A 25,506-nucleotide genomic window follows, 5' to 3' on the forward strand; every position below is an offset into this window, starting at 1 on the left:
CTTTGCTGGTTTGTCTGTCTTCTCTGTTTCTGGACTCTGTTGGTTGGCGTGTATCTGTGTGTGGACTATGGTGAAGTGGTGAAGTGAAGTGGATATAGACTAATGGCACTAAAAATAATGATTAAGTGGAGATTAATCAACACATGGGTTCTTCAGAGTTCAGAGTATGAGTCAACTTGTGGCTCCTTTTTCTACTGACAGAAGACAAGGTCATTGCCTACTTTAGTTGTACCAACAGACATGATGCAGAGTAGAAAGTAGAAAGAACTTGGGTGACATTTGCATGTTACATTTGTATTAAAAAATAGTACACTGGATTAGGTGGATGTCCACGTGTCTTTCACGTGCACAATGTTTTAGATGTCATCAACAATCATCGTCACCCACTCTCTGTTTTTTACTTTATTTATTTTTTTATTTTTTTGTCAAAGTTCAAAGTTCTAACTTTTGGTCGCTTGCATGGTTCCTAGTTTCTACATGCTTGATTTCTGCCCTTGGGAGGTGGACACACTCAAGGCCAAACGTACTGAAAAATTGGCAGTGTTGAGCCCACAGGCCAGTGGCTGTTCGAGTTTTAAGACCCAGTATGAGCAGGGCTTAATAATATATTAGATTCAACAGTCTTGGTCCAGACAATGGATGTCTTACCAATGGTCTAAAACTGTTTAACTCCTATGTCGAAGTTGCATCTCTGATTCAAATTTCAAATGCATGGTTTGAGCCTCGAATTAAATTATTATGTACTTGTGAGAGCCAAACTCTGGCAGATGCTTGGGCCATTTGATCTCTATTTCTATATGATAACCCAGTTTTTTAATTAATGCTGTCTAACCATGATTATTATTTAGCCTGACTATGAATTTTTTGTTAAATGAACCTGACTAAGATTCAGATTCATATATTTATTGGTTGGGACCCCTGCCATGGGCTTTGTTAAATTAAAAAATGAAATTGATGGAGCCCATGGCATTTAAAATTTTTTCATCTTCATCTAGAGAATACGACATTATTTGGTTAAACTGAAAAACTGAAGCTAAAATTTTGGTTTTGGTTAATTCAGTTATTAATTACAATTTTCAGATTTGAAAATTTGATTAATCTAAAAAACCGAATTAACCAAATTTCGTCGTGGTTCGATTATTTTCTTGATTCCTCAATTTGGTTTCAGACTCAGTTCAGTTTTTCTTATTAGAGTTTAATTCAACTTCGATTTATTCGATTAGATTTTTTTACTCAATAAACTGGATGCTCATCCCTATTAAAAAAATGAGCTTCTAATTAAGAATTTATAAACCCTTAGGCCTGCCTCATGAGAAATTAAAGAAAAGTAAAACGTCACTCTCTTCAACCTCAACAGTAAACATGGGTGACCGACATGCTCTTCAAAATAACAGTGAAAGACAGCATATATTCGTGGTGTGATGACGAATTTTACAGCGAATCCCAACTCAGTGGGTCACGTGATCCAATCACGATTTTTTATATTTTAGTATGGATTCTTGTATGAGTTCATGATGCTACCCAAAAGAATTTATTTAGAAACCTAAACGCAACAATCTCGATTGACTAATACTTTTTTTTGGTTGAAATTTAATCAATATTCGAACTTCAGAACTTAGAAGCATGGTTTTCAAAACCGGACCGGACTGGTGACCGGTTCCGTTTTTCCCCAAAACCAGATTTTTGTCAAAAAAACATTGATTTGGTCAACAAACCACTGATCCAGGCAGTTGAACCATTCTAATTGTTTGAACTGGTCAAACCATTCAACAGTTTTGACCTTTTTTATTTTTTATTTGTGTCAGAATGGGCCAACCGATCAATTCGAGTGGTTGGACCGTTCGACCCTGGAACCGGACCCCTGACCGGTTCGTTGTCCGGATCAGTTTTAAAAGCCTTGCTCAGAAGTGTAACACAAGCGAAATGAAACAATTTGAATTTGTTTATGAAGGTTCGGTTTGTAAGGATCACACATCATGTCTCCCTGTTTACAATTAACAAGTAGCTAAACCTTGTTCCTGCAAGTTCTGCAATGGGTAGTGTTACCTAGACTACCCAGAGCAATCTCATTTTCCACGAAACCCTAATAAGTGCATGGTTCTAAACTCCTACCTAGACTGAATAAAAAACTAATTGTTTTCCTTCTCTTTTTTTTTACAAGTCAATTACCAAATTCAAAAAACCTTCTTTTGTGTTTATGTGTGTGTGAATCAGGACTCAAAACCAATATTTTCCATCAGAATGTTCCAAAGATCTTGTTTATTTATGGTCACCTAATGGGTTCAAATCAGTGGGTTCAGGCCAGCTATACTGATCAGTAAAACTTGTACTGATGATATCAGTATATATGTAAGGTCTTGTTATAATCCTACAACTATGGATAACAGGAAGATATTTTAGTAACTTCAATTCTGAATGGATTGGATAGATAATCGATTCAAACATGTATGAACCACACTCCCTACAGTCTAACAAACATAATCTAGATATGTAATGAATAAAAGGAAACCAACGTCCAAATAATTATAAAGATTGAAAAAATAAAGACATCAAGAACAAGAAGCAGGGCAGGCTAGAAAAGAAGATTGAATTGAATTTGAGCTCAATAGTTTTAAAATGAACGAGGATAAGTAAACTTGGAGCTTAGTACCTTTTTGGAATGATTTCAATTTGTTTCTGGATACTGCATTTTATAGATACTGATATGTTTTCTCTAGGACCCTTTTCAAGGGTCTAAAGATTAGCCCTCCTAGTCCTCATTTTGTATGCTATAGGTCCTCAAACAGGTCAGTTCCTTTGCAGTTGACTTTTTACGGTTCTGAATCCTCTCAACTATTCACTTTTCTAGTTTTATCACATTAGTTTACCCCTGGTGTAAAATATTACAGAGTTACACAGAAGGATTTAACTTCTTCATATTGAGAGATGACATATATATATATATATATATATATATATAGATAGATAGATAGATAGATAGATAGATAGATAGATAGATAGTTTAAAAAGGGGATTTTTTAAACTTCTATTTATAATAAATTTTCATTTACTATGGGATTCTTTTCCTCTTGCTACAAATACTACCCAGATAGGGAAGAGGGGAGGGTAACCCATCCCTGAATTCTCAACCCTGATGAAGGAAAGATTTGATCCCAAGTATTCACTACAAGCAGCAGGAGACTCTAGCATGGTTAAACAAAGTCATCTCTAGTCCTCTGGTTCTGTCTAGCTCCTCCTCAGTTAGACCCATAATCCATTTAGAGAATGGCAGCTTGGCACTCCATACGGCAACTTTGGTCCAGTGTCAACAATACCCAGAGGTCAGAATAGTTCCCAACTGCTAGAGGAAACGTTAAGAGTTCCTCCAATGAACACAATGACCACATCCCAAGATATATAATATGGTGGGTATACAGGTGTAGAGATACAGCAAAGGAACCTTAGTTGCTTTTTATATGTTTTTCATATGCAGTCCCATCTTTATTTTATGTTTTTAGGCTTTTGTTAGTCCACTGTTTTGTTATTTTACTCTCTTATAGTCGACAGGGTATTTTGGTCTTTGTAACTTCTTTTATTGAAACATATAAAAGGCAATGAGGGAGGTAGCAGAAACATTACATTCTGCTCTCTCTCTCTCTCTCTCTCTCTCTCTCTCTTCTCCTATTTCTCTTATTTTTCTCCTTTCCTCTGCATTTTCTGGACAGATCTCACACTAAACCTAAGACTGTTACAGCAGCTATTCCAAGTTGGTATCACAGCAGGTTTAGGTTTAGGTTGGGATCTCATGTATGCTTAACCCAGCTGGCTACATGAGACTCTATTAGAGCTGGAGTTTCAAACCTTTTCTGCTTGATTCTTGGAGGTGTGGAGATCGATGCACTGTTCAAGTTTTTTTTTTTTTTTCTAAACTCTGGGTTTTGCCCAGTGACCAGGAAGGATCAGAGATACTACTTCGATTGAGGTTTAGGGATTAAACCTCAGATTGAAAGTGGCGCTCAGTGCTTTTTGGGTTGTTTTTTGTTTCTTCTAGAGATCGACAGCAGGAGGAAGGCCTCTAGAAGTCTCTGGAAGGAGTTGCTGGAGTATAATTATCTTCTCCATGTTCTTTCTAGGGTTTTTCCTTTGAGGAACAGCCAGTTTTTTGATTGACTGTGAACTGTGGACAGCTTTGTTGCTGTACAACCATTTTAAGATCTTTTTTTATATCCAAAAGATGTTGGGCTGTGGTATCTTGCTTGGTTCAGCATGGAGAATGTTGGGAATGAGTTTACCATTGGGGAAGGACTTGTAGGGGTTGGTAGTGTGACAGACAACTTCCAGATTACTAAAATTAAATTTGATGGACCAAACTATCTTGAGTGAGCTCAATCAGCCAGCTATTGGAGGAAGAAAGAAAGGAGAAAAAGAGAAATGGGAGAAAAGAGAGAGCAGAATGTAATGTTTCAGATGCCCCCTCATAGGCTTTTATATGTTTCAATAAAAGTTACAAAGACCAAAATACCCCTGTCAACTATAAGAGAGTAAAAATAACAAAACAGTGGCCTAACAACAGCCTAAAGACAATAAAATAAAGATGGGACTGCATATAAAAAACGTATGAAAATCAACTAAGGTTCCTTTTCTGTATCTCTACATTATTTTGGTACTCATGAACAGCCCAGGCCAGTTCCAATTTCCTCTGAGATGCTAGGTTCAGGTACTGCAATTTCACCTACACCTCTTTCTCCTTATCACCACCATGCTTTTGCTTCATGGCTGCCAAGGCTGATTCTATTTGGGAATTTTGTAGCATAACTTTCCTTCTCCTCTCCTCATTATGCACTAGAGAATAGGCTTGGGACCAGTGTTTTAAAAGGCATGGGTACGCCTACAGGCACGCCTCCAAGCGAGGCGCTCCCAAAACACCTTAAGGCGTAGCCAGAGGTGCTGACAGCTCTGAGGCGTACGCCTCAGGTGCAAGAGGCATATGCCTAGGGGTGGTCACGGTTCAGGTAATCGAACCGTGGGACTTTTTTGTGAACCGAACCAGTAGTACCTGTTTTTGGAAAACCGGTAACCGGAACCGAACTGAAACCAATCGGTTAACCAATGGTTCGGTTCATCTGTTTTTCAGTTTTTTTGACTCTATAATATTTATTATAAAAATATATATAAATATATAATAAAAAATTATAAATATATATAAAATATTATATTTTAAATAATAAATAATATATAATATATTATAAATATATCTTTATATATAATGTGTATTTATTAATTTATAATATATAATATATATAATATACATAAATATATAGAAAATATATAGAAAAACATGTATACCGGTTGGTTCGGTTAACCGCTGGCTTTTTAAATTGGTTAACCGAAACCGAACTGGTACCTTCAGTTTTTTAAAAACACCGAACCGAAACCAAACCAGTCGATTTTTTCGGTTTTTTTTGCACACCCCTATGTACGCCTCTTGTGCTTTTTTCATGAGGCGTGCTAGAGGCATATGCCTTATGCGCCTCATGCACATCTGATATAAAAAGACAGAAAAAAAAAAGAAAAAAGAAAAAAAAAAGGAAAGGAGAGGAAAGGAAAAGAAAGGGAAGGGAAAGAAAAAGAAAGAGAAGAAAAAAAGAGAAAAGGAAAGGAAAGGGAAGGGAAGAGAAGATAAGGGGAAAGAAAGTGGTTTACCCCCTACCCTTTCGGCTGGGGGGCTTCGCCCCCTAGACCCCCCCGCCCCCTTTTCGATGCAACCCAATTTGTTTTTTTCCCTTTCAACTAATGTTATGCATCTTTATTCTTCTTAATATAAAAGATTTTTATTAAAAATAAAGAAAAAAAATGAGATCCCCCCTTCCTCTTCATCCTCCTAACTCCCCTCCTCTTAAGGAGGCTTGTGCTCGGGAGGCTTACGCCTCATGCCTATAGGTAGTGGAACGCCTCACTTCACACCTCCATGTTTTAAAACATTGCTTGGGACAAAGTAACACTTTCCCTAGTGAGAAGTTGCTGTAATACAATATCATATTCAGAATTCAGCCCCACTAGGAATTCAAAAACCCTATTTCTTTCCACCAACTTGTTATAAGTTGGTGCATCCTTCTGACTCTCCCATTCAATTGTCTCTAAGTGATCAGTTTCATGCCATGGGGACTTTAGGGTTGAGAAATAAATTGACACAGGTTTCTCCTCCTGTTGTTACTTGAATTTTCAGCTCATAAGCCCAGGCTACATCAATGGGCTGAGAATAAGTTTCATTCATGTTATCCCAAATGTCCTTAGCTGTCTTTTCCCAAAGATAGTTTATACTGATATGAGGCTGCATTGAGTTGCAGAGACATGGCACAATTAGGTAATTTTCTTGAACCCATTTACCATGTAAGGGGTCTTCCTTGGCTGGCTTCTTGGTAGGTAATTCCTGCTGAAAGATTTTATAAGCTTAATTTCACCTCTCAAAAGTGAAAAAGAGTGAAAACTACAGGAAAGTGTAGAATGAACAGTGAAAGTTCACTGAAGGGTTTTAGAATGAGATATTAATGCCCCTCCTGTAATGCAACTCTTTTCTTTTGGTTTTTCTAATAAAATCAGTAATAAAGCTCACGTGATTGTCACTCCACCCCACTGCCCTGAGCTTCAAGGAACAAAAAGACGAGATATTCCAATCCTTGAGAACTAGTGAAAACCAACCGGTGCAGCCATTTTTTACTACCTGAGCACATTCCAAGCAAAAACACACACCCTACCTGTTTATAATGACAAAAAGAAACAAGTCTAAGTTTATCTCTAAAAATGTATTTTTCCACTAAGAATTAGGGATGTGCCTCCTGTGAAATTTGGATCTGCCCAAATCACCCCAAAACCACTAACTGGGATTCCTTTCTCAAGACCATGATAATTCCAAGTACAAAATAATGTGCAACCATGAAACTTTTATTTCTTAAGCCTTTGTTCCCTCTGATCTCACATCAATACATCAGATGTATACATTCCAACAAATGCTTCATTCGTTGCAATACTACCATGATTTAGACGTTGAGAATTAAAATATTACCTTTCTGCAACTACAGTTATGGGTTCAGAATGCTTGCAGGTGAGTGAGAGAGACATCATGTCCAGGATCAATCTATTCAATGCCTTGGCAGTGGAAATAGCTGAAAGACATTAGCGTGATATCATGGAAATGCCTTGTCATACTCATCATTTTTGAAGATAAGAAAGAACATGATTGTCATATATATATTTTTTTGAAGATAAAATAAAAATTTTATTAAAAGAAAAATAATTACATCAAACCAAGAGGGTGATAAGAAATCACCACACAACTTCCACAACAAAGGCCACAAAGAGTTCAAAAACAACAAGTAGGAATGAATCCAGAACTTTCCAAGATGAAACCAGAGACAAAATAAAAGCTAAACCAGAACAACACCCTCGACCCATAGTTTGAAACACTGTGCAAATTGCACCGCAAAGCAAAAACAGGCTAATTTACTTCCTGGACCAAGAAACTAGAGGCTTTAAGCGAAACCTTGAAGGCAACAAAAAGCAACCCCCCCACTAAACGGCTGCCTTGCACCACCCCATCATTCTTCATCCACTATTCCTTCCTCTCCCCCTTCACCTTCATCCCATGCCTTCCCTCCTTTCCCCCAAAACTCTTGATTTATTAGACTTTTCCCTTCTTTTTTCTTTCAAATTATTCAATTGCTTTTCTAACTACTGCTCCCCCCCCCCCAAAAAAAAAAAAAAAAAAAAAAGTAATCCAAGAGACTTCTCAATTTCCACCTGTCTATCCACTAGTCTATCAATAGAATTGGAGCTACGTGAATAAAGCAGAAATATGCAATTGTTTAGAAGTGGAAATGTGCATAAAGTCTATAGTTGACAAGCAATTATATTGAAACGACATAAGATGATAGTGAAATTAGCGAGTGATCAAGAAACAACATAAAATGACTATTGCAGACATGAACATTTTGAGATGCATAAGAGAAACAAAACTAAAAGTTACATTACTATTGTGAAATTAATGGTAGCAATAACCAGCAAAATACTAGAGAAGCACTTTATGACAATTTGGCCTTGTAAGGGCATCTTGCCAGTGAGAAATGCTTTGAGCTATCTAAAGGTTCTAAATAAAGAAGAGGAAGGCCCCAAAGACCCTGAAATCAGACAATGAATGAATATTTGTTAGCCCGCTCTTGTACAGAAAATATGGCCTTAAATAACACAGAAGGAAGAAACTAGACTTGTGCTGCCAGTCCCACCCCATGCATGTTAATCATATTAATCATGATGTTTGCAATCTGTATAGAGATCATGTATTTATGTTCCAGGACTACTAAACCTAAAAGCAACAATCACCTTAGAAGTGTATCAATTGCCCAAGTTAAAAAAATTAAACATCATGATAAAATTCCAAGACAAAGTCAAGAAGCACTCTAGGCTTGCAATACTTATTGAAGAATAACACATCACTACTGTTACCTGATACCATGACAATTTTTTTTAAAGGTAAAGTACATTGTAATTTTTTTAGAAGATTAAGTATGAAATCAAAAGTATGCATGTATGGTTCTCTGTAAAAAGAGTTTCTGTACATCTAAAAAACCATTAAAGACCCCAAAAAAAGTCTATTTTCAAAAAAGGAATCATCAGTGTTACCTGAGACCAGTAGTTGTTAATGAACAGGGAAAAAATTACAGGGACGTACCCTGTAATTTGGGGGTAATGATGCTTAAGGGCCTCAAGTTTCAGTTGCTTCTTGACATGCCCATTCACAGTGTGAGTAGCTGAGAAAATAAAATTGCAAAATGACAGAAATGAGCATCGCTAATGCACAGATTGTGGGAAACAAGGTTCTAAATATTGATACAGGCCGAAACGCCCCAATCAGCGTATCCGCCTGTGTCGTGTTGCGCTGTATGTTTTTTCTACTAGATTTTTTTTTTGTTTTTCAAATTGGTTCAGGGGGTTGGTTTAAGGCCCATCTACCCCTTGAACAAGGTCAGACCCCGAAACACTTGTAACAAGGATGTATCAAGGGGTCGCCAACACGATATGAATCGGCTGATACGTTGCCAATTTTCGATCCTTGGTGGGAAAGAAAGGGTTAAGAACTAGGGTAGGGCAAAACAATCTCATTTGGGGATTTTTAAATGTTTCAAGGCGTAGAAAGTACGTTGTTGTCGGAAGTGAAACTTGAGGCCTGTTTCACTACCCCCGAAGTACAGGTACCACCCTGTAAACTAATTTTCCCCATGGAATAATTGAGAGGAAACATAATCATGAAAAGTCAACTGAAAAGGAACTAACTGTTTTGAGGAGCTATAGTAGATGGCTCATCTTTAGACCCTTGAAAAAGTGCCCTAGAGAAATTATCTGCAAACAATATCAGATGAAAATACTTAAGAATATTAATTGTTGACGTTTTAACATGGGAAGCATAGGACATCAAGATAAAGCATAGTCTTGGATGAGTCGTACAACTTATGATGGACGTGGAGAAGATCAGATGCAATATCACAAAACTATGTGAAAATAAGAAAGCAAACTTAAACATGCATTCGAGACTGAAAGTCTTCAAGCACCAATATACTAATAAAACATACATGGCTTTTAACTTTGAAGATACATCTATCATCCTCCATAAAATATTTATAGGTGTGCCAGTGTTTTTGCCATCATCGTTTCTTCTTACACATATTCGCTCCAATCAACTAGATTAAGGGGGTATTCGCCAACATGAATGATTTTGTTTTTCAAAACAAAGACAGTTGCCAATCAATTAGAGAGAGCACCTAAGTGCACAGTCATACGGACTAGGCTCAACACCAACAATTACGGAATCACATCAGCTCCTAAATGGCGTGACACTCACCGAGAACCGTTTCGAGGACTGGAGCTGGAATAGATTTCAAACATACATAATATGGTTCCTGAGAATCGACCAAATAAAAAACGGTAAGACATGAAAACGGAACATCTAAATCTTACCAAGGCGCTTCCACCGAATATTAGAATGTCAAGGGCTAATGAAAATAAGCCTTGACAGAGAAGAATTTTGTTCTTTAACTGAGTATCGATGCTGAAGAGTGTGGCGCCGTGCTTTACAAGCTTTGAGTGCTGCATCGGAATCTATTTGCAGATGGGGTGGAATGGATTGGAAAGGTTCTTTGCTACGATTTGCCTTTAATGAGTTCAATCTTTTCTTCTTTTCCTTTTTTTTTTTTTTTTATACTCATGCTTATCCGCTTATGCCAATCTCTCTTCGCTCAAAATGGCGGGAGACGAGTAATGAAGGAAAAGAAACGGAATAACAAACCACGGAAGCACCAGAGTTTTCAAAAATCTTTCCCAATAAATAGCCCGGTTCTATTTTCGCACCATTCTTTTTAGATATTGACAACTATGTAGGGCATGGAGCGGGCCTACTCCTCTTCAGCATGCAGCCATGCAGCATGGATACTCAGGTAGGGCACGAAATGGAGCGGGCCATACCCAATCCCAACAACTGTATAAGAATTGAAATATCAAATAACCAGTTTTTTCAATTGGAATAGGTCCGACTTCGATAACGATCCTTCTTCGTGTCATTGTCATCGTGTGTGCAATTGACGATTCCCTTCTATAGTCAGTCTCTCTTAAAAGTCATGTTTGTAGGATCCGCTGAACCTAGCAAGGGTAATTACCTATCTGCCAATAAAAAAGGGTAAATACGTAATTCCAGCCCCTGCTCCAAATCCATTCTAGTACTATTTCACTTTTCATCGTCTCGTCTCTCATACAACTCCACAAATCCATCAGGTATGACTTAGACCCCGTTCGTTTTCACTTACTAGTCTGGCCTGGGTAAGTGGATTTATCAGGAAGTGTTTCCTAAGCAAAAGTTATTCTTACCTGTGTTTTTCATGTATTTACTTAACCCGCAAGAGAATTAATGTTTGGAAAAATTCTTTATCAGTACCTACCCCGAGTGACAATTTGGTCCCAAACTTTAAGATGCTACAATCCAATATTCAAACTTTTAAAATGTGACAATCCAATACCCGAACTTTCAAAATATGAAAGTTCGTTAACCAGAAAGTTAATCAACCGTTAAGTAACATTTGAAAAGTCAAAAATGCCCTAAAAATGTCATCTAATTTTCTTTATCAACCATCTAAACATTGACAATAAAATGAACAGTCCCAAATTCTAGATTCTTCTAAACAATCACCAACTTTTTTGAATAAAAAATACTAGGAGTTCAAGTACTGAATTATCACATTTTGAGAGTTCGAAAACCAAATTGTCACTTGAGACAAGTACAGGGTGCTGATGAGGAATTTTCCCTTAATATTTTCAGTGGATGAATAAACAACTTATCCACCTTCCAGGAGGATATCAGGTAGTCTCTGAAAGGTTTTACTTACCATGGAACCCATTAAAGCAGCAAAAGAATGCAGAGAAATTGACCAATTGCCCAGTTGACCAACTTACCCCCCCCCCCCCCCGCAAGATACCGGCAAATCAACCAGGCCTTAAAGACAACAGTTGGGATGGCACTTGCACTTTCCCTTCTTTTTCCCTGAGTACGACACATCGGCCCCGGCCCATATCGGCCAATACATATCGTGCCAATGGCTTCCTGATATGGCCCTCCAGGGGGTTGTATCAAGTCAAACCAAGGTTCAGAGGATAGCCGGGACTTAAACCAACCCCTCTGAACCGGTTTTTAAAAAAAAAAAAAAACTTCAAATAAAAGCACCGATACAGGCCGAACACAGCCTAGTGGGCCATGGGAGCCATGGCTGACCAGCCTATTGCCATCCCTTCCCTGCCAACAAAGCCCAAATTATGTTTGCTGTTTTAAGCAATTGACGATTCACAGTAGGACTACACAAATTCAAATAAGCTCCCATATGTTTCTTTCTCTAACTATGTTTATTCTACTCACCAATTCCTAGTTCATAAGAAGTTAAGAACAAAACGAATTCTAAATCCTAAATTAAGAACATCATATCCACAAGGACAAAAAGGAAACCAGGTATGAACTCAACAAGCTTACTGTCATCCCGTTAATACACCAAAATTAAACAAACCAAACAGAAATCACAACAAATCAAATTCTGTTACAGGTAAGAAAAAAAAAAATATATATAATAACTTTCAACCATCTCGCTTTCCATTTCTAATGCCAATATATTCTCAACATAATAATCATTACTTATTAGAAACAGCTATAACGATAGCCCTTTCAATTTATGTAGGTATGATCCGTAAAGTAGCTGGACAATAGTAGGATTCATCACCATCGTCATATTATAATCATAGGCAACCACTGGTATGAAAAGAGAGGAGAACTACCATACCACAATAACCAAGCCGCAGCATAGCAAAGCCCCAGAATAACCAAAACTCAGCCGTCAGCCCCCAACTGTTGGCAAGAGGACAATGCGCATCTTGTTGAGATGGATACATCAAAGCCCTTCTATACAAATAGATATTACTGATTCACCTTAATACTCCGAAATTCTGGTTGAAAGCATGAAAGAAAGCCCATCCTTCACTACCAAACACTACATGCCACAAGAAATGTAATTGTAAGAAGAAACAATACGCAATCACTTGTTTTTCCCTCTTTTTTCCTTTTCCTTTTCCTTTTTCCCACTTCTGTGCAATGGACAATCTGTGGACAAAACAAATGTACGATAACATCGCACAATCACCAAACTTCTTATTGCAAACCTGAAAACTGTTTTGAGTGATTGCACTCATCTTTGTTACTGTGGGGTTAATCTCCACACACGAACACATGCATCCTCACCTGAGCTCACAACACTGCATTCATCAATGAAACCCACTCCATATACACCACCCAAATGAGCACCTTTTATGGTTATTCGGCTTGATGCAGGCTTTTCAATTTCATATATTATGACACATGTATCTAATGATCCAGTAGCAACCATGGTGTTGTCAGGAGACCAAGCCAAGCAGTTTATGCGGGCAGTGTGGTATAGCATGTTCTTGAGCTTAACCTGCAAAAGATAACCTTTCAAAAATCAAATGCATGTTCTAGAAATCTGCCACGTAGAAAAAGAAATCAGCATTTGAAGAAGAATAAGAGCTCTAAGAATTGGAGATTAATTTGTATCATACAAGTTTCTTTTCAACTAAAATATGGCCTGTATGGGGCTGGTCCTTGTAATAAGTTTAAGAAGGTCTACAAGAAGAAGACATTGAAGGGTGGTAATTGGTTTGCTAAGATTGGTGAATGTCTGAAAAATGACCAGAAAGAAATGATGCCATGCATTATCTCCTAATGATGCGGAGTAAGATGACATTGCAAATAGAAAGAGAAGAGAGGAGAGGAGTGGAGCTTACATGCAGTAGTGGTGGTAGAAAGAGATGAGAGGAGAGCCAACTCACCCAAAATCTCTTTATTTTTTTTGGTAGTACAAGAGTGAATCTCAAGTAGGAGGTGGGAATTGCTGGCGTTTTGGGAAGAAGAATAACAAGGTAAAAGGGTGGCTTTGTCATAGGGATGAGGGTGATTTCAAATGACAATACTTATTTTAAGGAGGAATAGATTTTGGAGGGTGGACTTGTTTCTATTGGTCAGTTGTTAGAAGTTGGCAAGGGGTTTATTGGATGGAATTTTATTTTAAAATAGGGGTTTTTCTTTTTGCTGGATTTGCAGGGGATCATATTTTTCCTTTCTCTCATTGGCGATATCTTATCACCTGGCTTTTTTACTTTTCTTTATCTTCATTTTTCTTTCTCCTTTATTATCAAAAAATGAATCTGCCATCCAATGTTTTAAGTAGAAGAGGAAAAAGATGTTCATTTCATCTAATAAAAAATCAGCAAATTTTCTGTATTTTCAAAAAATGGAATTTTAATCTTGACAGGAAATCTGTGATCTTCTGAGAATCCATGATTCAAACAATCAGTGCTTCTAAAATCATAGCCACAGCATTGCATCATTATCTAAATTTTTTATGCATCTTTCTAGCAGAGGGGCCCTGTGTTCCAGGGTTTTCCAAAACTAAATTACTGTATAGGAAAAAATGAATTTGCAAAAGATAAATTTTTTAGCTTAAAATTTTTAGGAAAAAAGATTTACTTAAAATATGTAGAAATTTATGGATAATAATATATTTAATTTAATAAAATAAAACAATAAATAAAAATTTCAGCTTTGAAGTCAATTTAATATAAATAAATCAATTTTGTTCTTAAATAAAGAATACAAATCTTTTTTCTCAATTTCTTGACCGGGCTTTGGGCTTTATAGGCCAGGGTTGGGCTCAAGATCTAGGCCCAATGGTCTAGTCATGCTCAGGCTTGGGCCTGAATATGTTCCATAGATATAAAGGCAAAGCCTAGCGTGGCCTATGAATAGGTTTAATCCGGGGGTGGAGAGTGGAGACAGGGGGAACCCAAGGAGCCATGGCCCCCCTATGGCCCAGCAAATCCCCACTTTTCATGTATATTTTCCCCCTCTCCCACTCCCCACCCCAATGGTTGCCCCCCCCCCATTGGCCATCCATATTTATTCCCCCTATCCCTTATCCCCAATGGCCATCCATATTTATGCTTGTCAACGGTCTTTCTAGCTTTTGAAAAAATCTTAAAAAAATTGCAACCAAACGGTCTTTAATCTTTGAAGATCTACTTGTGAAAGCTCACCGGTCTTTTAAGGTCTTGAGCTTTTGGAAGATCTTCTTAAAAAGAATTGCTAAACGCTTCCTTAATTTTCGTGAACAGTTTGTAACCAATGAATAGTTTGTCAGAGCTAACACAATACCTCCCCCTCCCTTTACCCACTCTCTAGATCTCAGTAAATCTCATCACAATCCATAGGACTCTCTCTCTCTCTCTCTCTCTCTAGATCTCCATGCATCTCGTCACAACTCATAGGATTGGATTACTGCTAGCAAGTGGTTAAATATAATTAATAAGGAACTGTATACGATTTCTATGGGTTAATTTCATACTACCAGGAACTCGTGTGATGCACGGGAAAATCTAAAAGATTTAATAATTTTATTTTTCGTTTAATGTTGATTTATAAAAAATAATTATTGTTAATTGAATATGAACAAATATTTTTTAATAAACTTAGTTTTATTAATAATTTGTAGTAATCTTAATAAATTTTATTCTTTTTATTATTTTTAAAATAAATTTTGATTAACTCTAACTAACTAAAAATAATTATAAAAGCTAACATTTTTATTAATTCCACTAATAATTAACAACTATATAGGAATGACAACGGGGTGGGTTTAGGGCAGGGCACCCCATCCCTTTCCCTGTCCCATAGTCAAGACACTCTACCCCATCCCCGCCCCGTCCCTAGCGTCACACGAGTTCAGGGCAAGGTAACCACTCATTGTCAGGCGAGTTCAGGGGCAAGGCACCCCACTCCTCATCAAGGATGGAGAATCCTTGAATTTCCCTGCCCCGTCCCCAGTATTGGGCGGGTTCAAGTAGAGGTGTAAATTGGGTCGTGCTGGGTCGGCACGACACGACTCGCATGTGGCCTACACAAAGTGAGTCGTGCCGTGCTGGCCCAACAAGGCATCCCGGGCCGTGCCTCCCTCCTCTAGGATAATTTGGGGGGGTCGGTTTGGCACAACCCACGGCCTGAGCCCACACGGCCCCACTCCCTAATTTATCTTTTATTTTTCAATATAAATTAATTAATAATTTCATTTTCTAACATTGTAATATTTTGTTCCCCCATTTGTATTTGGTTATTAATTATAATAATAACAATATAAAATTTTATACTTTTTGATAATTGTTAAATATAATTCTCAATTTCATAGAAATTAGTTAAAGAATTTTCAATTTCTATAAAATGTTGTTAATGAGTTAATTAATAACAATATTTAAATAAATGAATAATAAAAGTTGAGATAAAGAATAGGAGAGAGAAAAATAATTTATTTAATTTTATTGATAAATAAATAAATGCTTAGATAATAATAAAAAAATGAATAAATAAAAGTTGAGATAAAGAATAGGAGAGAGAAAAATAATTTATTTAATTTTATTGATAAATAAATAAATGCTTAGATAATAATAAAAAAATGAATAAATAAAAGTTGAGATAAAGAATAGGAGAGAGAAAATTAGGTGAGAGTAGGGGTGCAACTTGGGCAAGCCTAACCCTAGCCCGAATCGGCCCAACCCAAAATTTTACATGGGTTGGGCTTGGATTTTCGGTCCTCAGGCTAGGCTCGCGCCTAAAAAGTTAGGCTTTTTTAATTTTCGGGCCGGGCCCGAGCCTAGCCCTTGGGTAGCCCGAGCCAGCCCAACTATACACATTTATATATATATATATATATGTGTGTGTGTGTGTGTGTGTGTGTGTGTGGGTGGGTGGGTGGGTTCATTGACCAACCCGAGTGCATCATATTACAATGCAGGTTGGGCTCGGGTTGGGAAAGTCGGGCTTGACCTCGAGCCTGGTCTGGGCTTGGGCCTTCCCAACTTTTAGGGTCGGGCCTGGGTTAACCATGAACCCGGCCCAACCCGCCCGACTTGCACCCCTAGTTGAGAGAGAGGAGGGATGGAATTTTATTTTATAGGATGGCATAATCGTAAATAATAATAAAACAAATAAATGCTTAGATAATAGTAAAAAATAAATAAATGAATAAATAAAAGTCTCTCTCAATGTCAAATCTCCTTTATTTTACTGATTTATAATTAATTTATTTAATTTTATTAAATAATTAAATGCTTAGATAATAATAAATAAATAAAAGTAGAGATAAAGAATAGGAGAGAAAATTAGGTGAGAGAATTGGGATGGAATTTTATTTTATAGGACGACATAATCATAAATAATAATAAAATAATAGATGCTTAGATAATACTAGAAAAATAAATAAATGAATAATAAAAGTTGAGATAATGAATAGCAAGGAGAGAGAACTGGCCCAACCCAAAATTTTACATGGGCTGGGCTTGGATTTTTGGTCCTCGGGCTAGGATGGGGCCCAAAAGGTCGGGCTTTTTTACTTTTCAGGCCAGCCCGACCTAGCCCTTAGGTAGCCTGAGCCCGGCCCAACTATAAACATATATGTATATATGTATACATATTTGCATTAATATATGTATAATTTTAGATTGGGTTCATTGACCAACCCGAGCCCAGCCCAAGCCCAAACCCAACCCAAGTGCATCATATTACAGTGTGGACCGGGCTTAGGTTGGGAAAATCAGGCTTGACCTTGGGCCCAGTCTAGGCTCGGGCCTTAAGCCCAACCTTTAGGGTTGGGCCCGAGTTAACCATAAACATGACCCAACTCGCCCGACTTGCACCCCTAGGTGAGAGAGAAGAGGGATGGAATTTTATTTTATAGGATGGCATAATCATAAATAATAATAAAATAAATAAATGCTTAGATAATAATAAAAAAATAAATGAATAAATAAAAGTTGAGATAAAGATTAAAGAATAGGAGGAGAGAATTAGGTGAGAGAGAATAGGGATGGCATTTTGTTTTATAGGATGGCATAATCTAACTAATTATATATGGCACTCTTGTAATTTTCAAATATGATAGAGTTAGTTACAAGTTGGAAGGTTTGTCTTAATGGCACTCTATAGTTGTCATGAGACCCATTGGGTTAGTTCTGTTGTGAATTAATGAATAGAAAATAAAAATAAAACAAAATAATATTAATGAATAGAAAATAAAAAAACAAAATAATACGATATCTTTTTCTATTGTGAATTAATGAATAGAAAATAAAAAAAAAAAAAAACATACAGTTTCGTGTTTCCTACTCTTTCTTCCTTTCTACCTGTATTCCTCTCTCTAAGCCCATATTCATCTGTTTGAAACCCAACCAATCAGTCATTTTCCACATTTTACATTTTACCCAATAGCTAATCCCCCTTGCCCATTCTAAGTAACTGGCTTGTACCATAAGTCTCAAGATTAGTTTCATGCGTAAAACCCAATAGCTAATCCCCCTTGCCCAATCTAAGTAACTAGCTCATACCATCATCTCGAGATTAGTTTCATGCGTAAAAAGGAGAGAGAGAGAGAGTGGAGGACGCCACTAACGGGTTAAAAGATTAACCCGGGCTACAAGAATAACCCCAGCTGATTGGTTTCATATGTGAAAAGGAGAGAGAGAGTGGAGAACGCCATTAACCGGTTAAAAGATTAACCCGAGCTACCCCGGCTACTGGTTAAAAGATTGCTGAAAAGGAAAGAGAGAGAGAGAGAGTGGAGGTAGTTGGAAGATTTGTCCTAATGTGGTCTTTCTGTAATTTATAAGAAAAAAAAGGCAAAAGTTACTGTTAGATTCCGATTCCTGCATCCTCAAGCCTTCTTTCGTACACATTTCAGCTTAATATATTTATATAGATTATTATTTTTATCATTAACCAGATTAAAGAGCCTTATTAATTGTAATTTAAGCTGATCCAAACCACAAACATCTAACCTGCCCAAGGAAGGGGATATCTGACCCGAAGCCTCTCCGATGCATATTTTTCCCTCCATGGAAAGAAAATACATGGAAAATTCATTAAAAAAATGGAAAAACCACAAGCTTTTGTTGTATTACCTCTCGAGAGACACGGTCCCAAACAACAGCTTCTCGATTGGAATCCCCTGACGCAAACATAGAAACATCCGGGGAGTAACATATGACAGTTATAGCACCCCGATGCTTTTCAAGCACTGTTTCTTCAGTAAGTGTATCACCTGTGATGGAATATATGTGCAACTTTCCATCCTGCCCACCCACAATCGCCTCACTTCCATCAGGTGTAATTGTAGCTGCCGTCACAGTAAACCCAAGATTGATGGTTGATACTATTGTTGAACCACGAAGCATGACAACTCCTGAATCAATTGAAACCAAAGCAAGTCCAGGAGAAAGATGGGCAAGGCTCAAGTCCTTTGGCTGACTTCCAACATCAATAGGTTCTGCATCTCCAAATTGATCCCCAAGAAGAGCATTTCTATATACCTATATTTATGAGGAAAGAAAAGAGAATATTAAAGCCAGAAAGACATGAAACCAAATACAAAGACATTGATAATTAATGTGATCTATATGTGTGTCTGGAAGCACATATTTAAACATTTTAAAAATGCATAAAACTAGTTATTCATAATACAATAATAGAAGATAAGATGAATAAAATAAGATATTCATTTAAGCCTGTAATTTAACAATGGATATGTCACTAAACAGAACAAAATGGTGAAACAGAATTCATGTAGCTGACCCATTTGGGACTATGTTAGTCTTTGGTTGGAGGAAACAATTTATCAAAATCATTTCTTCAAGAATCAGTGATTTTGAAGGGTTTGGTGAATCACAGTTTTTCTCCAAGAAAGTGTGTTTGGTAGAAATGATGTCACATCATTTATTTACACATTATTGGCATGGACATGTCACTGCCATGCCAGAAATCAATTTGAAAATCACCCCCCCCCCCAATTCATGAAGCTATGTCCCAAATCTTCAGGCATCATCTCAAATCACAACGATTCCTCTTTTGATTTTCAAGGAATTGGTCTTACCAAATTGGAATTTTTACATGATTCATGATTCAGGGAATCAGCTGATGTGGCAAATTCATAAATCAGAATTCAGCAAATTGATCCTTTAAATAAAAAATCTCAAGTTTTCATAATTATGCATACAATGCAACACATCCAGTGTTTCAAAAGGCATGCCTGAGGCACAAATAGACACAGAGGCAAGGTGCGTTTTAGGTTGGGTGCTGATACAGGTATGGCTCCAGTTGGCAGCAACAGGTGCCTCACCTACGTCAAGGGAAAAAGGGCTCTACTTGGCCTCAATGCCTCAACTCTGCAGAAAAGATAACAGTTCAAAGAAAGCAAAGATGATGAGAAATTGGACTGCACCACAAAGGGATTTATAAACTTAATTTTGACAGCAGCAGTTTTGGGAATCCAGGGCCTTTTGGCCTTTTGGCCTTTTGGGATAAGAGGGGCGTTTGAGAATGAAGATTTAATATCATATATATATGCATTTGGGTCCAATTGAAGTAGGTGACTCAATAAGAGCAGAACTTAAGGCTGCAACTTATGGAGTGCAAAAAGCTATGGAGATGAGAATGGAGAAATTAATCATTGAAGGTGACTCCAAGGTGGTTATAAATTGATTGCTGAATAAGGATAGAGACTTATGCATAAAACTGTACTAGAATAGAAAGAGTATGGACAAATAAAATGAGAAATATATAGAAACATTTTTCAGCAAACATTTTTCACCTTGTTATCGAATCCAGATGAAATAACTTCTCCTTCAGCAGCAATTAAACATTTAATTTGAGCATTCTCTTTCCTCACTAATTTACCACTGTATCCCATGCCCTGAATCCATTTGATTATCAAACCATCATAGCTGCTAGACAAGATGGCTTTGCCTTGGAGAACAGATAGTGACGAAACATTCTTCATGTGCCCAGAGAAACAAACTGGGCTTTTATCAGGATCACTTGCTGCGTATACGCTAATAGTTCCACCAAGAGAAACTGTGACAAGATGGTCATTCTGCCAAAGGCATCCAACCAGCATATCATCTACTCCTCCTGAGCCAAGACATTGTAATGTTTTCTTCACTGTTCCAAGCTTACCATCATCAGCAATTTCCCATATCTTGGCAGACTTGTCAGCAGACACAGTCAGTACCTAATATCAATAGATTCATAGTTTAGATCAGTGCACAACTATGCAAGTAAGAAACTAAGAATATGCTTATAGTAGAAAAGCAAAATTATGCTCAGCCACATAGGTTAGTAGTAAATTCTGACACATGTATCCAGGGTGACGGAAATTTAAATCTAACCACACACATCGGTATAATTATACAATAAAAATAATCAATTACCTGCTTTCTGTGGGCCTGTTTGGGAGGGCTTCAGCTTTGATTGAGCTGCTTTCACTGAGCCACTTTGAAGAAGCTACTAAAAGTAGCTTCACAAGAAAGTCAATTTCTTGACTGAAAGAAAGCATGAAAAAGCTTTCTGGGTTTTTCACCAAACATAGCTTCTGGGCTTTCCATGTGGGGCCTACATTGCAAAGCCAGAAGCTACTGCATGAAAGCCCTCCCAAACGAGCACTATAGCATTTCTAGATGTCATTAATATAATATCCAAATTTTATGCTCTTATTCATTTAAGGAAAAAAGAATCACCTATTTAGTACTACCATGAGATGATTTTTAGCAGTTCTCCAATAAAAAGGGAACGATTAAGAAGAGGTAAACTGACAAACAAGTAAATAAAAGGAAATGGATGGAGAAATTCCACTCACACAGTTCTGTTTCACCTTGTTAGGAATGTAAAATCCCTGAGTTGCAATTCATAATTTTACTAAGTTACATATTTCAAGAAAAGACATAATTTTAAGGCCAAGTCTGAAATTTTCAGATGTTCATGTAGAAATGAAATTGCTGGTCCCAAAAGGTAAAGATACAAAAGCTTGTTAAGTAGCCATGACGAAGGGAGTATATGTAGCTTTTGAATGATGGAGAATATGGTCCTAGATGAATAGAGCTGCAAAATAGAAGATTTGTGTAGCCAAACCTAAATATACATGGCAAGGCTTTGGTAATGAAGATAGTGTTTGTATATTGACACTAGGATGTTGGGAATAGCCAGGTGCTATAATTGATGTTAAACTAGTCTTCTCTGATTTTATCTTGAAGTTTTGAACATTTTTTCTTGGAATCATGGAGTTGAATTCCTATAATAGAAAGCCAACAATTTGGTTGTTGTTGCTGATAAACTGTCCTTGTAATGGCTGCATCATGATATTATGTTAATTAAAAAAAAAGCATACTTATCAAAAAAAATTAAAATGCAGTTCTGCTTTGTATGGGAGTGCATTCACAGAAGGCTTCTTCAAACTATTACTAGTGAAGATAATAAGGAGAACTAGTGAAGCAAAAAATTACAAACTAAAATGGATATAGGACAACTTAAACTAATCATATACACCAAACATGTCTATAAACTCAACTGCAAATATCTAAGCTCCAGAAACCCTTACTTCTTTACTATCAGGACTCCAACTAACAGCATAAATGCTCCCTTTATGGCCATCTTCAGAGGACAACTCTCCAATCTTTTCCCCAGTCTTCCCATCATATATTATCCCCTTCTTATCTGAACTCACACTGATAAACTTGCTGCCATCTGGAGAAAATCTTATACAATTGACGAAATTTGAATGGTCCCTGTGGATATCGGAAAAAAGAAAAAGAAAGAGCATTTCATGAATTCGGTATTTCACGAAACAAGAGTCATGCACATCTAAGCAGCCTTGAATTTAAAGTTGCAATAGCCTGCCCCGAAGAAATTGGGGCTTAATTGCATCAACAAGACCGTCCATAAGAAAGCTTGCAGACAAATGGTTCAAGCATTTTATTTACAGCATTGCAGTGAGTTCCCTGAACTTGAAGCAATTTGTTAGACCTTTTTCAAGTGTAAAAAAGTTCCACAAAAAGGGGAATTGCAAGCCAAATCCCACCTCAGGAGAAAACAATTAAATGATATATCTAAGTTCAGCAGTGGAGTTGTGCCAAGCACAGGACTAAATGGAATAAGATCTAGTTTTTCACATATGAAAAAGGCATGTTCTGCATGTACCACAGTTACTAGGTCATGTTGTTGACTTTTAGCATTCTGCTCTCACAAGACTGTTGGCTGATCTACAAATCACGTTGAACAAAGGTGTTTGCTCTGGAACACAAGAATCTTACCTCTCTAATCTTCTATATTATTTTATAGGATCTGTTGGATTTGCATTTTCTGCACATGCATAGCCACCAAATGCCACTGGATGTGCATTCAGTGGCATCCAGTGGGTTGCAAGTCCATATATGTATTATTCTGGAGGAAAGCCAATACAGGTATATGCAACCACCAACACACGTAGATATGAAATGCATCTCATAAAATTAGAAGTCATATACTACTCAAAAAATAAATAAAGAAATACAACAGTTATATCTATAATTGGCAGAGCATACCTGTGAGACAGCTTGAATTTAAACGGTGGTCCTTCATAGAAGTTCACCAAAAAATCCTCACCACATGTGACAATACGGAATGGTCTTGTTGGCTTAAAAGCACAACTTAATACTCGTCTTGAATGACCATCAAATTCCCCGACATTAGAGCCTGAGTCCCACCTGCAAAATTAGTGTGCCCTGATTATTTTATAGTAAGAGAGGATGCCTATGAGAAAAGGAAACAAAATGCAGCATATATTGAACTCTGAAGAGCTGTCTGTACTCCATATTTCTTCCCTAAAATGGAGGAAAAAAACAGTAGACTATGGCATGTAACAAAATCTAGAGGTCATTATCTTACTCAGAAAGATTAGTTACCCCTAAGCGCCATTATATCTAGGTGTAAGATAAAAACAGACATAGAGTAGTACCATCAGGGGTGAAATTTATTGGACACTGTAGGAAATTAAGGGAAAGAGTCATTGGGCGGAGATTAAATATAAAATTGGAAAATTAGTAATTCAATTTCAATAGGCCAAGCATTTAGGCTATTTCCTTTCTTAAAGTAGTTGATGGAGAACAGAGGGAAATCTTCAGATGGTATATATACACATATGCATACATAAATGCATATACACGAAGTATTTCTGTATGTACGTTCGCATGTACATATTCATGTATCTGTATGTAACACATACGCGTGTTACAGAGAAAGCTAAAATAATTTCCAATGCCTACAAGATAAATTTTATTAACTAATACTCAAATAACGTGTTGTATTCACTTGATGTCATTAACTATCAAATTACTCTAATTTCATATTCTGATTTGATTGACTTTATCAGAATTTTGAATCAGTTCTTCCATAATTAAAACATTCTTAATGCTATTCTTAATTCTTCTAAAGTAATAAACATTAATTTTTTTATAAGTAATAAACGTTAAAATTTTCAAAAATTTACATTTTTTTTTCTCTCCCTATTTCTATTGAAGCAAGAGCAACAACACCCAAGACAAGTGAGTTCATTGACGGAGTTAAGAAATGGAACTCACATAAAAGCACGAACAAAGGATTTGCCTTTCCCGTCACCGGAAGCGACGATCCTGAGACCATCAGGAGACCACTGGAGGTCGTCGATCCGACCGGAAAGAACCTTAAATTCATTCTTGAGGACGAAATCATTGTGTGTCCCCCAGATCCTGATCGTTCCGGACACATCAGCGGAGGCGACCCACTCACCGTTGGGAGAGAACCGAGCGACGGTGGCCTGGTAACCGTGCTCACCGTATACGGAAACTTCGAGAGGCTTGTCGAGGTAGCGCATAATCACGGATCTTCCATTGCAGTAGAGGATCGCATTCGATTTTGGATCGCCTGAGATTAGTATCCCCCGCCCTCGCTCCGTGGAGGGGGCACATGCATATGTTTCTGCAAGTTGCGCCATTCTTCTTCTTCTTCTTCTTCTTCTTCTTCTTCTTCTTCTTCGGATTTATTTACCAAATTCTGGTAATTCTTATGCCCTCTTCGCTGCTGTCGAGAGGGAATGATGTATCGAACCCGCGAAAGAAAGGAGAATGTTGAACAGTGAACGTGTGTAATGTACACGCATTTCGCTATTCGTGTTTTGCGCTACGAAACCGAGTTGGACATAGCGGTCATTTTGTTCTTTCTTTTTCATCTCCTGTCGGTCTGTCACCACCCGACCTTTGTTAATAATAGGTAGGGATGCAACTCGGGCCGGGTTGAGATCAACTAAGCCCAACTCGAATAGCCCAATTTTCTTTATGGGATTGCATTGGGCTAAGGAAGGACCAGGTTTGGGTTGGATTAATTTGCTTGAGCCTTGAGGCCTCAGCCCAAACCCCAATCCATCCAGAACCGGGTTAGGTTGAACCCTATGTTGGCCAACCTGATTTTTGTAAACCCAATCCAGTCAGTGTCATAATATGATTGGGGTGAGTCGGGTTCAGGCTGGCCCACATCAAAGTTGCAGTCCTGCTTTTGAGATGTCTCACGTGATCGGCTGAAGAAAATAGGCCACGAGTCGTGACTCATAATGATCAGATGTGGGCCGGGAATAAAAACCCAAAAAAGGAGGCAAGGCCAATGTTGTAGTCAAGGCAACAAGCTACAAGGTACAAGCCACACCTGTTGGTATTGGACTCAAAAATTCTTCCAAGGTCATGTTTGGCGTGGCTTAAAATAAGTGCTTTTAGCACTTATTGCGTTTTAAAAGCCAACAGCACTTTCAAAAATTGCTTAGTGAGAAAGTAGTAAATGGGTTTTTTTTTTTTTTTCCCATCGAAAAAGCCCATTTGAAAAAGCAGTTGATGAGCGGCTTATTGCTTCTTACGTTTCCAAGAAGCACTTCTTCATTTTCTGTGTCCTGATTTTGCCCATTTAAACTTTTATAAATACCCAAATTGTCCCATCAAATCTAAAACCCTCCCCCCAAATCCCCAATCTTCTTCCTCACTTTTCCTCTCTATTCTCATTTT

At 37.4% G+C, this 25,506-nt stretch overlaps 1 protein-coding gene across 1 annotated transcript; it reads right to left on the reverse strand.

Annotated features, from left to right (window-relative positions):
- Positions 1 to 12,022: 12,022 nt before the first annotated feature.
- On the reverse strand, positions 12,023 to 24,691 carry LOC104587785 (actin-interacting protein 1-2-like). The gene is made up of 6 exons (XM_010245507.3): positions 24,061 to 24,691; positions 23,026 to 23,187; positions 22,044 to 22,230; positions 20,262 to 20,681; positions 18,577 to 18,984; positions 12,023 to 13,013 (listed from the first exon to the last, which is right to left on the reverse strand). Exons 1-6 carry the CDS (start codon positions 24,450 to 24,452, stop codon positions 12,756 to 12,758), a joined length of 1,827 nt encoding a protein of 608 aa, XP_010243809.1. The 5' UTR covers positions 24,453 to 24,691; the 3' UTR covers positions 12,023 to 12,755.
- Between the last annotated feature and the right edge of the window lie 815 nt (positions 24,692 to 25,506).

Source organism: Nelumbo nucifera, chromosome 4 (genome assembly GCF_055504915.1).
Source record: "Nelumbo nucifera cultivar China Antique chromosome 4, China Antique-T2T, whole genome shotgun sequence".
Lineage (NCBI taxonomy): Eukaryota > Viridiplantae > Streptophyta > Magnoliopsida > Proteales > Nelumbonaceae > Nelumbo > Nelumbo nucifera.

Bases quoted from the DNA above. Each gene is read 5' to 3' on its own strand.
- LOC104587785 (XM_010245507.3), bottom strand. From the start codon at position 24,452: ATGGCGCAACTTGCAGAAACATATGCATGTGCCCCCTCCACGGAGCGA. The intron at 22,231-23,025 runs GTATGCTCTGCC...CGATATCCACAG, and splicing joins AAATTCAAGCTGTCTCACAG to GGACCATTCAAATTTCGTCA. The intron at 18,985-20,261 runs GTGAAAAATGTT...TCATAAATATAG, and splicing joins CATCTGGATTCGATAACAAG to GTATATAGAAATGCTCTTCT.